We start from the raw sequence: 18,403 nt of genomic DNA, 5'->3' as shown, positions 1-18,403 counted from the left end.
CCGTGTATCTATTCATCCTTCCGTGTATCTATTCATCCATCCGTTTATCAATTCATCCATCCGTGTATCTATTCATCCATCCGTGTATCTATTCATCCATCCGTTTATCTATTCATCCATCCGTGTATCTATTCATCCATCCGTGTAAATATTCATCCATCCGTGTATCTATTCATCCATCCGTGTATCTATTCATCCATCCGTGTAAATATTCATCCATCCGCGTAAATATTCATCCATCCGTGTATCTATTCATCAATCCGTGTAAATATTCATCCATCCGTGTAAATATTCATCAATCCGTATAAATATTCATCCATCCGTGTATCTATTCATCAATCCGTGTAAATATTCATCCATCCGTGTAAATATTCATCCATCCGTGTAAATATTCATCAATCCGTATAAATATTCATCCATCCGTGTATCTATTCATCCATCCGTGTAAATATTCATTCATCCACGTATCTATTCATCCATCCGTGTAAATATTCATCCATCCGTGTAAATATTCATCAATCCGTATAAATATTCATCCATCCGTGTATCTATTCATCCATCCGTGTAAATATTCATCCATCCGTGTATCTATTCATCAATCCGTGTATCTATTCATCCATCCGTGTAAATATTCATCCATCCGCGTAAATATTCATCCATCCGTGTATCTATTCATCCATCCGTGTATCTATTCATCCATCCGTGTAAATACTCATCAATCCGTATAAATATTCATCCATCCGTGTATCTATTCATCCATCCGTGTAAATATTCATCCATCCGTGTATCTATTCATCAATCCGTGTATCTATTCATCAATCCATATAAATATTCATCCATCCGTGTACCTATTCATCCATCCGTGTAAATATTCATCAATCCGTATAAATATTCATCCATCCGTGTATCTATTCATCCATCCGTGTAAATATTCATCCATCCGTGTATCTATTCATCAATCCATATAAATATTCATCCATCCGTGTATCTATTCATCCATCCGTGTAAATATTCATCCGTCCGTGTATCTATTCATCCATCCGTGTAAATATTCATCCATCCGTGTAAATATTCATCCGTCCGTGTATCTATTCATCCGTCCGTGTATCTATTCATCCATCCGCGTAAATATTCATCCATCCGTGTATCTATTCATCAATCCATATAAATATTCATCCATCCGTGTATCTATTCATCCATCCGTGTAAATATTCATCCGTCCGTGTATCTATTCATCCATCCGTGTAAATATTCATCCATCCGTGTAAATATTCATCCATCCGTGTATCTATTCATCAATCCGTGTATCTATTCATCAATCCATATAAATATTCATCCATCCGTGTATCTATTCATCCATCCGTGTAAATATTAATCCATCCGTGTAAATATTCATCCTTCCGTGTATCTATTCATCCATCCGCGTAAATATTAATCCATCCGTGTAAATATTCATCCATCCGTGTAAATATTCATCCATCCGTGTAAATATTCATCCATCCGCGTAAATATTCATCCATCCGTGTAAATATTCATCCATCCGCGTAAATATTCATCAATCCGTGTATCTATTCATCCATCCGTGTAAATATTCATCCATCCGTGTAAATATTCATCCATCCGTGTAAATATTAATCCATCCGTGTAAATATTCATCCTTCCGTGTATCTATTCATCCATCCGCGTAAATATTAATCCATCCGTGTAAATATTCATCCATCCGTGTAAATATTCATCCATCCGCGTAAATATTCATCCATCCGTGTAAATATTCATCCATCCGTGTAAATATTCATCCATCCGCGTAAATATTCATCAATCCGTGTATCTATTCATCCATCCGCGTAAATATTCATCCATCCGTGTAAATATTCATCCATCCGTGTAAATATTCATCCATCCGTGTAAATATTCATCCATCCGTGTAAATATTCATCCATCCGTGTAAATATTCATCCATCCGTGTATCTATTCATCCATCCGTGTAAATATTCATCCATCCGTGTAAATATTCATCCATCCGTGTATCTATTCATCCATCCGTGTATCTATTCATCCATCCGTGTAAATATTCATCCTTCCGTGTATCTATTCATCCATCCGTGTAAATATTCATCCATCCGTGTAAATATTCATCCATCCGTGTAAATATTCATCCATCCGTGTAAATATTCATCCTTCCGTGTATCTATTCATCCTTCCGTGTATCTATTCATCCATCCGTGTAAATATTCATCCATCCGTGTATCTATTCATCCATCCGTGTAAATATTCATCCATCCGTGTAAATATTCATCCATCCGTGTAAATATTCATCCATCCGTGTAAATATTCATCCATCCGTGTAAATATTCATCCATCCGTGTATCTATTCATCCATCCGTGTAAATATTCATCCATCCGTGTAAATATTCATCCATCCGTGTAAATATTCATCAATCCGTGTATCTATTCATCCATCCGTGTAAATATTAATCCATCCGTGTAAATATTCATCCATCCGTGTAAATATTCATCCATCCGTGTATCTATTCATCAATCCGTGTATCTATTCATCCATCCATGTATCTATTCATCCATCCGTGTATCTATTCATCCATCCGTGTATCTATTCATCCATCCATGTAAATATTCATCAATCCGTGTATCTATTCATCCATCCGCGTAAATATTCATCCATCCGTGTAAATATTCATCAATCCGTGTATCTATTCATCCATCCGCGTAAATATTCATCCATCCGTGTAAATATTCATCAATCCGTGTATCTATTCATCCATCCGCGTAAATATTCATCCATCCGTGTAAATATTCATCAATCCGTGTATCTATTCATCAATCCGTGTAAATATTCATCCATCCGTGTAAATATTCATCCATCCGTGTATCTATTCATCCATCCGCGTAAATATTCATCCATCCGTATAAATATTCATCCATCCGTGTATCTATTCATCCATCCGTGTAAATATTCATCCATCCGTGTATCTATTCATCAATCCATATAAATATTCATCCATCCGTGTATCTATTCATCCATCCGTGTAAATATTCATCCGTCCGTGTATCTATTCATCCATCCGTGTAAATATTCATCCATCCGTGTAAATATTCATCCGTCCGTGTATCTATTCATCCGTCCGTGTATCTATTCATCCATCCGCGTAAATATTCATCCATCCGTGTATCTATTCATCAATCCATATAAATATTCATCCATCCGTGTATCTATTCATCCATCCGTGTAAATATTCATCCGTCCGTGTATCTATTCATCCATCCGTGTAAATATTCATCCATCCGTGTAAATATTCATCCGTCCGTGTATCTATTCATCCGTCCGTGTAAATATTCATCCATCCGCGTAAATATTCATCCATCCGCGTAAATAATCATCCATCCGTGTATCTATTCATCAATCCGTGTATCTATTCATCAATCCATATAAATATTCATCCATCTGTGTATCTATTCATCCATCCGTGTAAATATTCATCAATCCGTGTAAATATTCATCCATCCGTGTAAATATTCATCCATCCGTGTAAATAGTCATCAATCCGTGTAAATATTCATCCATCCGTGTAAATATTCATCCATCCGTGTAAATATTAATCCATCCGTGTAAATATTCATCCATCCGTGTAAATATTAATCCATCCGTGTAAATATTCATCCATCCGTGTAAATATTAATCCATCCGTGTAAATATTCATCCATCCGTGTAAATATTCATCCATCCGTGTATCTATTCATCAATCCGTGTATCTATTCATCAATCCATATAAATATTCATCCATCCGTGTATCTATTCATCCATCCGTGTAAATATTAATCCATCCGTGTAAATATTCATCCTTCCGTGTATCTATTCATCCATCCGCGTAAATATTAATCCATCCGTGTAAATATTCATCCATCCGTGTAAATATTCATCCATCCGCGTAAATATTCATCCATCCGTGTAAATATTCATCCATCCGCGTAAATATTCATCAATCCGTGTATCTATTCATCCATCCGCGTAAATATTCATCCATCCGTGTAAATATTCATCCATCCGTGTAAGTATTCATCCATCCGCGTAAATATTCATCCATCCGTGTAAATATTCATCCATCCGTGTAAATATTCATCCATCCGTGTAAATATTCATCCATCCGTGTATCTATTCATCCATCCGTGTAAATATTCATCCTTCCGTGTATCTATTCATCCTTCCGTGTATCTATTCATCCATCCGTGTATCTATTCATCCATCCGTGTAAATATTCATCCATCCGTGTAAATATTCATCCATCCGTGTATCTATTCATCCATCCGTGTAAATATTCATCCATCCGTGTAAATATTCATCAATCCGTGTATCTATTCATCCATCCGTGTAAATATTAATCCATCCGTGTAAATATTCATCCATCCGTGTAAATATTCATCCATCCGTGTATCTATTCATCAATCCGTGTATCTATTCATCCATCCATGTATCTATTCATCCATCCGTGTATCTATTCATCCATCCGTGTATCTATTCATCCATCCATGTAAATATTCATCAATCCGTGTATCTATTCATCCATCCGCGTAAATATTCATCCATCCGTGTAAATATTCATCAATCCGTGTATCTATTCATCCATCCGTGTAAATATTCATCCATCCGTGTAAATATTCATCAATCCGTGTATCTATTCATCCATCCGCGTAAATATTCATCCATCCGTGTAAATATTCATCAATCCGTGTATCTATTCATCAATCCGTGTAAATATTCATCCATCCGTGTAAATATTCATCCATCCGTGTAAATATTCATCAATCCGTGTATCTATTCATCCATCCACGTAAATATTCATCCATCCGTGTAAATATTCATCAATCCGTGTATCTATTCATCAATCCGTGTAAATATTCATCCATCCGTGTAAATATTCATCCATCCGTGTATCTATTCATCCATCCGCGTAAATATTCATCCATCCGTGTAAATATTCATCCATCCGTGTAAATATTCATCCATCCGTGTATCTATTCATCCATCCGTGTAAATATTCATCAATCCGTGTAAATATTCATCCATCCGTGTATCTATTCATCAATCCGTGTAAATATTCATCCATCCGTGTAAATATTAATCCATCCGTGTAAATATTCATCCATCCGTGTAAATATTCATCCATCCGTGTAAATATTAATCCATCCGCGTAAATATTAATCCATCCGCGTAAATATTCATCCATCCGCGTAAATATTCATCCATCCGTGTAAATATTCATCAGTCGTTGTATATGTTAATCAATTAGTGTATATATTAATAAGAACATAAGAAATAGGAGCAGGAGTCGGCCATTCGGCCCCTCGAGCCTGCTCCGCCATTTAATACCATCATGGCTGATCTGATCATGGACTCAGCTCCACTTGCCCGCCCACTCCCCATAACCCTTTACTCCCTTGTCGGTTAATAAACTGTCTATCTCTGTCTTAAATGTATTCAATGTCCCAGCTTCCACAGCTCTCTGAGGCAGCGAATTCCACAGATTTACAACCCTCTGAGAGAAGAAATTTCTCCTCATCTCAGTTTTAAATGGGCGGCCCCTTATTCTAAGACCATGCCCCCTAGTTCTAGTCTCCCCCATCAGTGGAAATATCCTCTCTGCATCCACCTTGTCAAGCCCCCTCATTATCTTATACGTTTCGATAAGATCACCTCTCATTCTTCTGAATTCCAATGAGTAGAGGCCCAGCCTACTCAACCTTTCCTCATAAATCAACCCCCTCATCCCCAGAATCAACCGAGTGAACCTAGTTTGAACTGTCTCCAAAGCAAGTATATCCTTTTGTAAATATGGAAACCTAAACTGCACGCAGTATTCCAGGTGTGTCCTCACCAATACCCTGTATAACTGTAGCAAGACTTCCCTGCTTTTATACTCTATCCCCTTTGCAATAAAGGTTAAGATTCCATTGGCCTTCCTGATCACTTGCTGTACGTACATACTAACCTTTTGTGTTTCATGCACAAGTACCCCAGGTCCCGCTGCAATGCAGCACTTTGCAATCTTTCTTCATTTAAATAATTACTTGCTCTTTATTTTTATTCTGCTAAAGTGCATAACCTCACACTTTCCAATATTATACTCCATCTTCCAAATTTTTGCCCACTCACTTAGCCCGTCCATGTCCTTTTGCAGGTTTTTTGTGTCCTCCTCACACATTACTTTCCCTCCTATCCTTGTATCGTCAGCAAACTTCGTTATGTTACACTCAGTCCCTTCATCCAGGTCGTTAATATAGATTGTAAATAGTTGGGGTCCCAGCACTGATCCCTGCGGTACCCCACTAGTTACTGATTGCCAACCCGAGAATGAACCATTTATCCCGACTCTCTGTTTTCTGTTAGTTCGCCAATCCTCTATCCATGCTAATATATTACCCCAACCCCGTGAACTTTTATCTTGTGCAGTAACCTTTTATGTGGCACCTTGTCAAATGCCTTCTGGAAATCCAAATACACCACATCCACTGGTTCCCCTTTATCCACCCTGTTCGTTACATCCTCAAAGAATTCCAGCAAATTTGTCAAACATGACTTCCCTTCATAAACCCATGCTGACTCTGCCTGACCAAATTTTGCTTTTTCCAAATGTCCTGCTACTGCTTCTTTAATAATGGACTCCAACATTTTCCCAACCACAGATGTTTGGCTAACTGGTCTATAGTTTCCTGCTTTTTGTCTGCCTCCTTTTTTAAATAGGGGCGTTACATTTGCAGTTTTTCAATCTGCTGGGACCTCCCCAGAATCCAGGGAATTTTGGTAAATTACAACCAATGCACCCACAATCCCTGCCGCTACTTCTCTTCAGACCCTAGGATACAAGTCATCAGGTCCAGGGGATTTATCTGCCTTTAGTCCCATTATCTTACTGAGTACACCTCCTTAGTGATTGTGATTGTGTTAAGTTCCTCCCCCCTATAGCCCCTTGACTATCCACTGTTGGGATATTGTTAGTGTTCTCTACCGTAAAGACTGATACAAAATATATGTTCAGAGTTTCTGCCATCTCCATGTTCCCCATTACTAATTCCCCGGTCCTGTCCCCATGATATTAATCAATCCGTGTTGTAGATGAACACGCTCGCGGTCCGTGTATATGACCACGCTCATGGTCCGTGTATATGACCACGCTCGCGGTCCGTGTATATGACCACGCTCGCGGTCCGTGTATATGACCATGCTCGCAGTCCGTGTATATGACCACGCTCATGGTCCGTGTATATGACCACGCTCGTGGTCCGTGTATATGACCATGCTCGCGGTCCGTGTATATGACCACGCTCGCGGTCCGTGTATATGACCATGCTCGCGGTCCGTATATATGACCATGCTCGCGGTCCGTGTATATTGATGCGGCCCGTACTGAAACGCTCCTCTCCCTTTCCCCACAGTGTTTGCACAGACGGATTATTTCGCTGCACCAACGACAGCTGCCGAGGTAAGAATCACATTCTTCCAATCCTGGCTCAACAACACTGCTCTTACTGAGAGGGGTCAGTGAGGGGGGTCAGTGAGGGTCAGTGGGGGGTGTCAGTGAGGGGGGTCAGTGGGGGGGGGTCAGTGAGGGGGGTCAGTGAGGGTCAGTGAGGGTCAGTGAGGGGGGTCAGTGGGGGGGGGAGGGTCAGTGAGGGGGGTCACTGAGGGGTGTCAGTGAGTGATACTGAGAGGGGTCAGTGGGGGAGTCCGTGAGGGGGGTCGGTGGGGGGGGTCAGTGAGTGATACTGAGAGGGGTCAGTGAGGGGCGTCAGTGAGTGATACTGAGAGGGGTCAGTGAGGGGCGTCAGTGAGTGATACTGAGAGGGGTCAGTGAGGGGCGTCAGTGAGTGATACTGAGAGGGGTCAGTGAGGGGGGTCAGTGGGGGGGTCAGTGAGTGATACTGAGAGGGGTCAGTGAGGGGGGTCGGTGGGGGGTCAGTGAGGGGCGTCAGTGAGTGATACTGAGAGGGGTCAGTGAGGGGCGTCAGTGAGTGATACTGAGAGGGGTCAGTGAGGGGCGTCAGTGAGTGATACTGAGAGGGGTCAGTGAGGGGGTCGGTGGGGGGTCAGTGAGGGGCGTCAGTGAGTGATACTGAGAGGGGTCAGTGGGGGAGTCCGTGAGGGGGGTCGGTGGGGGGTCAGTGAGGGGTGTCAGTGAGTGATACTGAGAGGGGTCAGTGAGAGTCAGTGGATCTCAGTGGGGGATCAGTGAGGGATCAGAGGGGGTCAATGGGGGGTCAGTGGGTCTCAGTGAGGGGTCAGAGGGGGTCAGTGGGTCTCAGTGAGGGGTCAGAGGGGGTCAGTGGGTCTCAGTGAGGGATCAGAGGGGGTCAGTGGGTCTCAGTGAGGGGTCAGAGGGGGTCAGTGGGTCTCAGTGGGGGGTCAGAGGGGGTCAGTGGGTCTCAGTGAGGGGTCAGAGGGGGTCAGTGGGTCTCAGTGAGGGGTCAGAGGGGGTCAGTGGGTCTCAGTGAGGGGTCAGAGGGGGTCAGTGGGTCTCAGTGAGGGGTCAGAGAGGGTCAGTGGGTCTCAGTGAGGGGTCAGAGGGGGTCAGTGAGGGCTCAATGGGTCCCAGTGGGGGGTCAGTGAGGGATGCTGGGTGGGACAGGAAGGTTAGTTAACATTGTGCTCTGACTGTTTAGGTGCAGTGGGACTCAGTGAGTGGTCAGACTGGACGGGCTGCACTTCCTGTGTCCCTCGGTCTGTCCTGAGTCAGGCCTCAGGCCGTGTGGAGCACGGACAGAAGCCAGACCCCCAGGACCTCGCTGCGCTCCCCGAGGTGGCTCAGCACTTGGGGAAGGACGAGCGTTACAGAGTCTGTGTGGTGTTGGAGTCGGGGCAGCTGGTAACGGCAGACCTTTGCAGCGGGACCTTGCGGCAGCAGCGGGCATGTGTCAACATCACCCTTTGTGACGGTAACATTCCTTTTCTTCCAATTCACTTCACTTCAATCTTCAAATTGACGTATCTGGATATTTTCCATTGTTCTCGTGGAGCTGACACCAAAGATCAGTTGTGATCTTATTGAATGGTGGAGCAGACTCGAGGGGCCGAATGGCCAACTCCTGCTCAGAATTCTTGTGTTCCTGTGTTAGCTCTTGTTTCGATTACTGTTATGTACCGAGAGAGCTGTGAGTGTGTGCAACTCACTTCCAGATCCCGCAACCACTATGTCAGCCTTGAGGATTCGATGGTTAATAAGAACATAACATAAGAAATAGGAGCAGGAGTCGGCCATTCGGCCCCTCGAGCCTGCTCCGCCATTTAATACCATCAGCTCCACTTCCCCACCCGCTCCCCATAACCCCTTATCCCCTTATCAGTTAAGAAACTGTCTATCTCTGTCTTAAATATATTCAATGTCCCGGCCCCCACAGCTCTCTGAGGCAGAGAATTCCACAGATTTACAACCCTCTGAGAGAAGAAATTCCTCCTCATCTCAGTTTTAAATGGGTGGCCCCTTATTCTAAGACCATGCCCCCTAGTTCTAGTCTCCCCCATCAGTGGGAACATCCTCTCTGCATCCACCTTGTCGAGCCCCCTCATAATCTCATACGTTTCGATAAGATCACCTCTCATTCTTCTGAATACCAATGAGTAGAGGCCCAACCTACTCAACCTTTCCTCATAAGTCAACCCCCTCATCTCTGGAATCAACCGAGTGAACCTTCTCTGAACTGCCTCCAAAGCAAAGTATATCCTTTCGTAAATATAGAAACCAACACTGCACGCAATATTCCAGGTGTGGCCTCACCAATACCCTGTATAACTGGAGCAAGACTTCCCTGCTTTTATACTCCATCCCCTTTGCAATAAAGGCCAAGATACCATTGGCCTTCCTGATCACTTGCTGGGGAGGGTAACCACTGGGGTGCGTTGTATGGAGGAAGGAAGGGCAGGAAAGGTTGTGTCTGGGGAACCTGGGGTTACAGCACTGACTGAGCGAGTCAGAGCCTGTGGGAAACTGCTGACAGATATTGCTGCATCAGCTGGAGTGATATCCTCAGGGGCAGTACCCTCAGCACGCTCCGTGTCTCTGACACGGGGGTCTCTGACACAGGGGTCTCTGACCGCGGGGATCTCTGACACAGGGGTCACGGACACAGGGGTCTCTGACACAGGGATCTCTGACACAGGGATCTCTGACACAGGGGTCACTGACACAGGGGTCTCTGACACAGGGATCTCTGACACGGGGGTCTCTGACACAGGGGTCTCTGACACGGGGGTCTCTGACACAGGGGTCTCTGACACGGGAGTCACTGACACAGGGGTCACTGACACAGGGGTCTCTGACACGGGGGTCACTGACACAGGGGTCTCTGACACGGGGGTCTCTGACACAGGGGTCACTGACACAGGGGTCTCTGACACGGGGGTCTCTGACACGGGGGTCTCTGACACAGGGGTCACTGACACAGGGGTCTCTGACACAGGGGTCTCTGACCGCGGGGGACACTGACACCGGGGTCTCTGACCGCGGGGGTCTCTGACACGGGGGTCTCTGACACGGGGGTCTCTGACACAGGGGTCTCTGACCGCGGGGGTCTCTGACACAGGGGTCTCTGACACGGAGGTCGCTGACACAGGGGTCACTGACACAGGGGCCTCTGACACAGGGGTCTCTGACCGCGGGGGACACTGACACCGGGGTCTCTGACCGCGGGGGTCTCTGACACGGGGGTCTCTGACACGGGGTCACTGACACAGGGGTCTCTGACACAGGGGTCTCTGACACGGGGGTCTCTGACACAGGGGTCTCTGACCGCGGGGGTCTCTGACACAGGGGTCTCTGACACGGGGGTCGCTGACACAGGGGTCTCTGACCGCGGGGGTCTTTGACACAGGGGTCTCTGACACGGGGGTCGCTGACACAGGGGTCTCTGACCGCGGGGGTCTCTGACACAGGGGTCTCTGACACAGGGGTCTCTGACACGGGGGTCTCTGACACAGGGGTCTCTGACACAGGGGTCTCTGACACGGGGATCTCTGACACGGGGGTCTCGGACACAGGGGTCTCTGACACAGGGGTCTCTGACACGGGGGACACTGACACCGTGGTCTCTGACCGCGGGGGTCTCTGACACGGGAGTCCCTGACACGGGAGTCTCTGACACGGGGGACACTGACACCGGGGTCTCTGACACAGGGGTCTCTGACACAGGGGTCACTGACACGGGGGTCTCTGACACGGGGGTCTCTGACACAGGGGTCTCTGACACGAGGGACACTGACACAGGGGTCTCTGGCACGGGTGTCTCTGACACAGGGGTCTCTGACACAGGGGTCTCTGACACGGGGGTCTCTGACACAGGGGTCTCTGACACGGGGGACACTGACATCGGGGTCTCTGACACAGGGGTCTCTGACACAGGGGTCTCTGACCGGGGGTCTCTGACACGGGGGTCTCTGACACAGGGGTCTCTGACCGGGGGTCTCTGACACGGGGGTCTCTGACACAGGGGTCTCTGACACGGGGATCTCTGACACGGGGGTCTCTGACACGGAGGTCTCTGATACGGGGGTCTCTGACCGCGGGGGTCTGTGACACCAGGGCGGTCTAGAGTGGCTGGCTCGCTTGAAGCCCCAGTCGGTCATTGATTGGACTTTGCATTTCACATGCGCTGGTCTGTCCTGACCACAAAACGCAGGACAAATCCAATCTGACCATATCATCCCAGCAGTCTACTCTCAATCATCAGCAAAAATACTGTGGCCACAAGCAGGTCAGAGGCTGGGGCTGGGTATTCTGTGGTGAGTGTCTCACCTCCTGACTCCCCAAAGCCCCCCCACCATCTACAAGGCACACGTCAGGAGTGTGATGGGACACTCCCCACTTGCCTGGATGGTGCAGCTCCAACAACACTCGAGGCTCAACACCATCCAGGACAAAGCAGCCCCGTGATCCACACCCCATCCACCACCTCCAACACTCACTCCCTCCACCACCTCCAACACTCACTCCCTCCCCCACCTCCAACACTCACTCCCTCCACCACCTCCAACACTCACTCCCTCCACCACCTCCAACACACACTACCTCCACCACCTCCAACACTCACTCCCTCCACCACCTTCAACACTCACTCCCTCCACCACCTCCAACACTCACTCCCTCCACCACCTCCAACACTAACTCCCTCCACCACCTCCAACACTCACTCCCTCCACCACCTCCAACACTCACTCTCTCCACCACCTCCAACACTCACTCCCTCCACCACCTCCAACACTCACTCCCTCCACCACCTCCAACACTCACTCCCTCCACCACCTTCAACAGTCACTCCCTCCACCACCTCCAACAAACACTACCTCCACCACCTCCAACACTCACTCCGTCCACCACCTCCAACACACACTACCTCCACCATCTCCAACACTCACTCCCTCCACCACCTTCAACACTCACTCCCTCCACCACCTCCAACACACACTACCTCCACCACCTCCAACACTCACTCCCTCCACCACCTCCAACACACACTACCTCCACCACCTCCAACACTCACTCCCTCCAGCACCTCCAACACTCACTCCCTGGACAGGGCCCAGTTTAACCAGTTTAAGGGGCGGGGCCCAGGTTGAGGGGCGGGGCCCAGTTTAACCAGTTTAAGGGGCGGTGCCCAGTTTAACCAGTTTAAGGGGCGGGGCCCAGGTTGAGGGGCGGGGCCCAGTTTAACCAGTTTAAGGGGTGGGGCCAAGTTTAAGGGACGGGGCCCAGTTTAAGGGGCGGGGCCCAGTTTAACCAGTTTAAGGGGCGGGGCTTAGTTTAAGGGGCTGGGCCCAGTTTAACCAGTTTGAGGGGCGGGGCACAGGTTGAGGTGCTGGGCGCAGTTTAAGGGGCGGGGCCCAGTTTAACCAGTTTAAGTGGTGGGGCCCAGTTTAAGGGGCGGGGCCCAGTTTCACCAGTTTAAGGGGAGGGGCCTAGTTTAACCAGTTTAAGGGGCGGGGCCCAGTTTGAGGGGCGGGGCCCAGTTTAACCAGTTTGAGTGGCGGGGCCCAGGTTGAGGGGCGGGGCCCAGTTTAACCAGTTTAAGGGGCGGGGCCCAGTTTAAGGGAGGTGGTGGAGGGAGTGAGTGTTGGAGGTGGTGGAGGGAGTGAGTGTTGGAGGTGGTGGAGGGAGTGAATGTTGGAGGTGGTGGAGGGAGTGAGTGTTGGAGGTGGGGGAGGGAGTGAGTGTTGGAGGTGGTGGAGGGAGTGAGTGTTGGAGGTGGGGGAGGGAGTGAGTGTTGGAGGTGGTGGAGGGAGTGAGTGTTGGAGGTGGTGGAGGGAGTGAATGTTGGAGGTGGTGGAGGGAGTGAGTGTTGGAGGTGGGGGAGGGAGTGAGTGTTGGAGGTGGTGGAGGGAGTGAGTGTTGGAGGTGGGGGAGGGAGTGAGTGTTGGAGGTGGTGGAGGGAGTGAGTGTGGAGGTGGTGGAGGGAGTGAGTGTTGGAGGTGGGGGAGGGAGTGAGTGTGGAGGTGGTGGAGGGAGTGAGTGTTGGAGGTGGGGGAGGGAGTGAGTGTGGAGGTGGTGGAGGGAGTGAGTGTTGGAGGTGGGAAGGGAGTGAGTGTTGGAGGTGAGGGATGGGGTGCTCGGTAACCGGTGAGGCAGTCAATGCCACTGTACAAAGACTCGCAGTGAGCTGTGGGGAAGAAGTTGTTCGTGTGTTGTCCCAGGAGCACAAACACTTTAACAGCGGCTTTATCCCCAGGGACTTTGGTCAAACTGGGAATAATGGGACAATCGGATTGTGGAATAAATCTCAGTTTTATTGTTCAACTGAAAGGGCCCAAGTTTCCACAGGATATAAAACGGTGCCCCTCCGAGCTGGGCGCCCGTTTTTCGCGCCTAAAACAGCGCCTAAAAAATAAATTGCGATTCTGGAGCGTTCTGCAGCTCCTTGTCTGTTTGGCGCGGTGCCGCGGGGGGCGGAGCCTACACTCGCGATTCTGGAGCGTTCTGCAGCTCCTTGTCTGCCTGGCGCGGTGCCGCGGGGGGCGGAGCCTACACACACGATTCTGGAGCGTTCTGCAGCTCCTTGTCTGTTTGGCGTGGTGCCGCGGGGGGCGGAGCCTACACTCGCGATGCTGGAGCGTTCTGCAGCTCCTTGTCTGTTTGGCGCGGTGCCCAGGGGGGCGGAGTCTACACTCGCGATTCTGGAGTGTTCTGCAGCACCTTGTCTGCCTGGCGCGGTGCCGCGGGGGGCGGAGCCTACACACACGATTCTGGAGCGTTCTGCAGCTCCTTGTCTGTTTGGCGTGGTGCCGCGGGGGGCGGAGCCTACACTCGCGATTCTGGAGCGTTCTGCAGCTCCTTGTCTGTTTGGCGCGGTGCCGCGGGGGGCGGAGCCTACACTCGTGACGATTTTGTAAGTGGGAGAGGGCGGCTACTATTTAAGTTAGTTTTTTTCCTCCCGGCAACGCTGCGCGTGCGTGTTGGAGCGTTCGCACATGCTCAGTGTGAAGGAAACATCGGCACGCGGCCATTTGTGTCGTTCTTTGTAGCTGTTTAGTTTTTGAACATTTTTTAAATAAAAGCACATTAGCTTCCTGCAGCTTTCTCACTGTCTCCTTCCCCCCCCCCGGGAAATAACGGGCCCCTCCCCCCCCCCCCCCGGGAAATAACGGGCCCCTCCCCCCCCCCCCCGGGAAATAACGGGCCCCTCCCCCCCCCCCCCGCGGGAACATCGCTCAGCTGACTGAAGCACTTTCACACAGGTAGGAAGATGGTTTATTTAATCTTTTCTTGGCTTATAAATGTTTATTCAGGTTGGATTTATTTGTATAATATTTGTAGAAGTATAAATAAGGATTTATTGTTGAATTTAATGAGTTCCCTTCCCCCTCCCTCGTTCTGGGCGCCTGATTTGTAACCTGCGCCTGATTTTTTAATGTGTAGAACAGGTTTTTTCCGTTCTACAAAAGTCTTCACTTGCTCCATTCTACTTTAGTTTGGAGTACGTTTTCACTGTGGAAACTTTCAAATCAGGCGTCAGTGGCCGGACACGCCCCCTTTTGAAGAAAAAATTCTGTTCTAAACGAGAACTGTTCTACCTGACTAGAACTGCAGGAAAAAAATGTGGAGAATTGCGATTTCTAAAATAGTCCGTTCTCCACCAGTTGCTCCTAAAAATCAGGCGCGAATCATGTGGAAACTTGGGCCCAATGTGTTATTTAAAATGTTCATTTCTTTTCGAGGGATATTTTTTCAAATGGATGGGAATTTGTATCTGTTGTAAAGTTTAAGGAGTGTCGATAAATTTAAGGAGTTTAGTAAAGTTATGGGAGCAGGGCCCAGTTTAACCAGTTTAAGGGGCGGGGCCCAGGTTAACCAGTTTAAGGGGCGGGGCCCAGTTTGACCAGTTTAAGGGGCGGGCCCAGTTTAACCAGTTTAAGGGGCGGGGCCCAGTTTAACCAGTTTAAGGGGCGGGGCCCAGGTTAACCAGTTTAAGGGGCGGGGCCCAGTTTGACCAGTTTAAGGGGCGGGGCCCAGTTTAACCAGTTTAAGGGACAGGGCTCAGTTTAACCAGTTTAAGGGGCGGGGCCCAGTTTAAGGGGTGGGGCCCAGTTTAAACAGTTTATGGGGCGGGGCCCAGTTTAACCAGTTTAAGGGACAGGGCTCAGTTTAACCAGTTTAAGGGACGGGGCCCAGTTTAACCAGTTTAAGGGACAGGGCTCAGTTTAACCAGTTTAAGGGACGGGGCCCAGTTTAACCAGTTTAAGGGGCGGGGCCCAGTTTAACCAGTTTAAGGGGCGGGGCCCAGGTTGAGGGGCAGGGCCCAGTTTAAGCAGTTTGAGGGGCGGGGCCCAGTTTAACCAGTTTGAGGGGCGGGGCCCAGTTTAACCAGTTTAAGGGGCGGGGCCCAGTTTAAGGGGCGAGGCCCAGTTTAACCAGTTTAAGGGCGGGGCCCAGTTTAACCAGTTTAAGGGGCGGGGCCCAGTTTAAGGGGCGGGGCCCAGTTTAACCAGTTTAAGGGACGGGGCCCAGTTTGACCAGATTAAGGGGCGGGGCCCAGTTTAACCAGCTTGAGGGGCGGGGCCCAGTTGAACCAGTTTGAGGGGCGGGGCCCAGTTGAACTAGTTTAAGGGGCGGGGCCCAGTTTAACCAGTTTAAGGGGCGGGGCCCAGTTTAACCAGTTTGAGGGGCGGGGCCCAGTTTAACCAGTTTAAGGGGCGGGGCCCAGTTTAAGGGACGGGGCCCAGTTTGAGGGGCGGGGCCCAGTTTAACCAGTTTAAGGGGCGGGGCCCAGTTTAAGGGACGGGGCCCAGTTTAACCAGTTTGAGGGGCGGGGCACAGGTTGAGGGGCGGGGCCCAGTTTAAGGGACGGGGCCCAGTTTAAGGGGCGGGGCCCAGTGTAACCAGTTTAAGGGGCGGGGCCCAGTTTAAGGGGCAGGGCCCAGTTTAACCAGTTTAAGTGGCGGGGCCCAGTTTAAGGGGCGGGGCCCAGTTTAACCAGTTTAAGTGACGGGCCCAGTTTGAGGGGCGGGGCCAGGTTGAGGGGTGGGGCCCAGGGGGCCAGGTTGAAGGGTGGGGCCCAGTTTAAGGGGCGGGGCCCAGTTTAACCAGTTTGAGGGGCGGGGCACAGGTTGAGGGGCGGGGCGCAGTTTAAGGGGCGGGGCCCAGTTTAAGGGACGGGGCCCAGTTTAAGGGGCGGGGTCCAGTTTAACCAGTTTAAGGGGCGGGGCCCAGTTTAAGGGGCGGGGCCCAGTTTAACCAGTTTAAGGGGCGGGGCCCAGTTTAACCAGTTTAAGGGGCGGGGCCCAGTTTAAGGGACGGGGCCCAGTTTAACCAGTTTAAGGGGCGGGGCCCAGTTTAAGGGGCGGGGCCCAGTTTAACCAGTTTGAGGGGCGGGGCACAGGTTGAGGGGCGGGGCCCAGTTTAAGGGACGGGGCCCAGTTTAAGGGGCGGGGCCCAGTGTAACCAGTTTAAGGGGTGGGGCCCAGTTTAAGGGGCAGGGCCCAGTTTAACCAGTTTAAGTGGCGGGGCCCAGTTTAACCAGTTTAAGTGACGGGCCCAGTTTGAGGGGCGGGGCCAGGTTGAGGGGTGGGGCCCAGGGGGCCAGGTTGAAGGGTGGGGCCCAGTTTGAGGGGCGGGGCCCAGGGGGCCAGGTTGAAGGGTGGGGCCCAGTTTGAGGGGCGGGGCCCAGGTTGAGGGGCGGGGACCAGGGGGTGGGGCCCAGTTTGAGGGGCGGGACCCAGGGGGCGGGGCCAGGTTGATGGGCGGGGCCCAGGTTGAGGGGCGGGGCCCAAGGGGCGTGGCCCAGGTTGGGGGGTGGGGCCAGGTTGAGGGGCGGGGCCCAGGGGGCATGGCCCAGGTTGGGGGGTGGGGCCCAGTTTGAGGGGTGGGCCCAGGGGGCGGGGCCCAGGTTGAGGGGCGGGGCCCAAGGGGCGTGGCCCAGGTTGGGGGTGGTGCCAGGTTGAGGGGCGGGGCCCAGGGGGCATGGCCCAGGTTGGGGGGTGGGGCCCAGTTTGAGGGGCGGGGCCCAGGTTGAGGGGTGGGGCCAGGTTGAGGGTCGGGGCCCAGGGGGCGGGCCCAGGTTGAGGGGCGGGGCCCAGGGGGCATGGCCCAGGTTGGGGGGTGGGGCCAGGTTGAGGGTCGGGGCCCAGGGGGCGGGCCCAGGTTGAGGGGTGGGCCCAGGGGGCGGGCCCAGTTTGAGGGCCGGGGCCAGTCCCCAGGTAACGCTGTTCCTGCCCGTGTTACAGATGACTGTCACTGGGGCTCCTGGGGTCTGTGGAGTCCGTGCCGTGAGCCTTGCAGTGGTGGATTCCGCATCAGACAACGCTCCCTCAGACAACCACAGGACACTGGCACATGCCGAGGGCCCAAGTTCCAATCAGAAAGTTGCAACACTGCCAAGTGCCCAGGTGAGGGAGCTGAAAATGATTATTGCTTCTCACATTGCGAAGAAGGGATTGACTTGTATTTACATCAATGTCCGTCGTGCACCTAACCCGGTTGGTGAGCTGCAGGCTCACATTGCCACATGGGATTGTGACGTAACTACATTCACAGCTCAAACAAGACCAGGAATGGGTTGTTAATATTCCCGGTTCCCAATATTGAGAAATGATGGAGAAGGAAAACGAGGAGTGGATGTGGCAGTATTGATCAATAAATAGAAAGGATTTACTCGATGTTTCTACAGCTGTAACTTGGGTTTCTCTGTGTCCGTTCACGGGAGTTCTGTACCTGCCGCTCCAGACCCCAGCCCACCACTTCCACTTCTCTCTCCCACTTTTTCTTTTCTCTCAATCCCTCCCCAAGGTCTCTCCTGTTGTCGTGCCTCCTTTAAGAACATAAGAAATAGGAGCAGGAGTCGGCCATTCGGCCCCTCGAGCCTGTTCCGCCAATCAATAAGCTCCACTTCCCTGCCCGCTCCCCACATCCCCTTA

The 18,403-nt window shown here is 50.5% G+C and overlaps 1 protein-coding gene across 1 annotated transcript in view; it reads left to right on the top strand.

Annotated features, from left to right (window-relative positions):
- The window catches only part of LOC139241441 (SCO-spondin-like), a gene marked incomplete at both ends in the record, with an annotated part of 29,592 nt that extends 11,717 nt beyond the window's left edge, over positions 1-17,875 (top strand). The window contains 3 exons of the mRNA XM_070870000.1: positions 7,447-7,493; positions 8,671-8,943; positions 17,714-17,875. Of these exons, the coding sequence (XP_070726101.1) occupies positions 7,447-7,493; positions 8,671-8,943; positions 17,714-17,875 (482 nt within the window). The remainder of the gene's footprint in view (positions 1-7,446; positions 7,494-8,670; positions 8,944-17,713) is intronic.
- Between the last annotated feature and the right edge of the window lie 528 nt (positions 17,876-18,403).

Source organism: Pristiophorus japonicus, unplaced genomic scaffold (genome assembly GCF_044704955.1).
Source record: "Pristiophorus japonicus isolate sPriJap1 unplaced genomic scaffold, sPriJap1.hap1 HAP1_SCAFFOLD_1077, whole genome shotgun sequence".
Lineage (NCBI taxonomy): Eukaryota > Metazoa > Chordata > Chondrichthyes > Pristiophoridae > Pristiophorus > Pristiophorus japonicus.
This window is presented reverse-complemented; position numbering and strand designations above follow the sequence as displayed.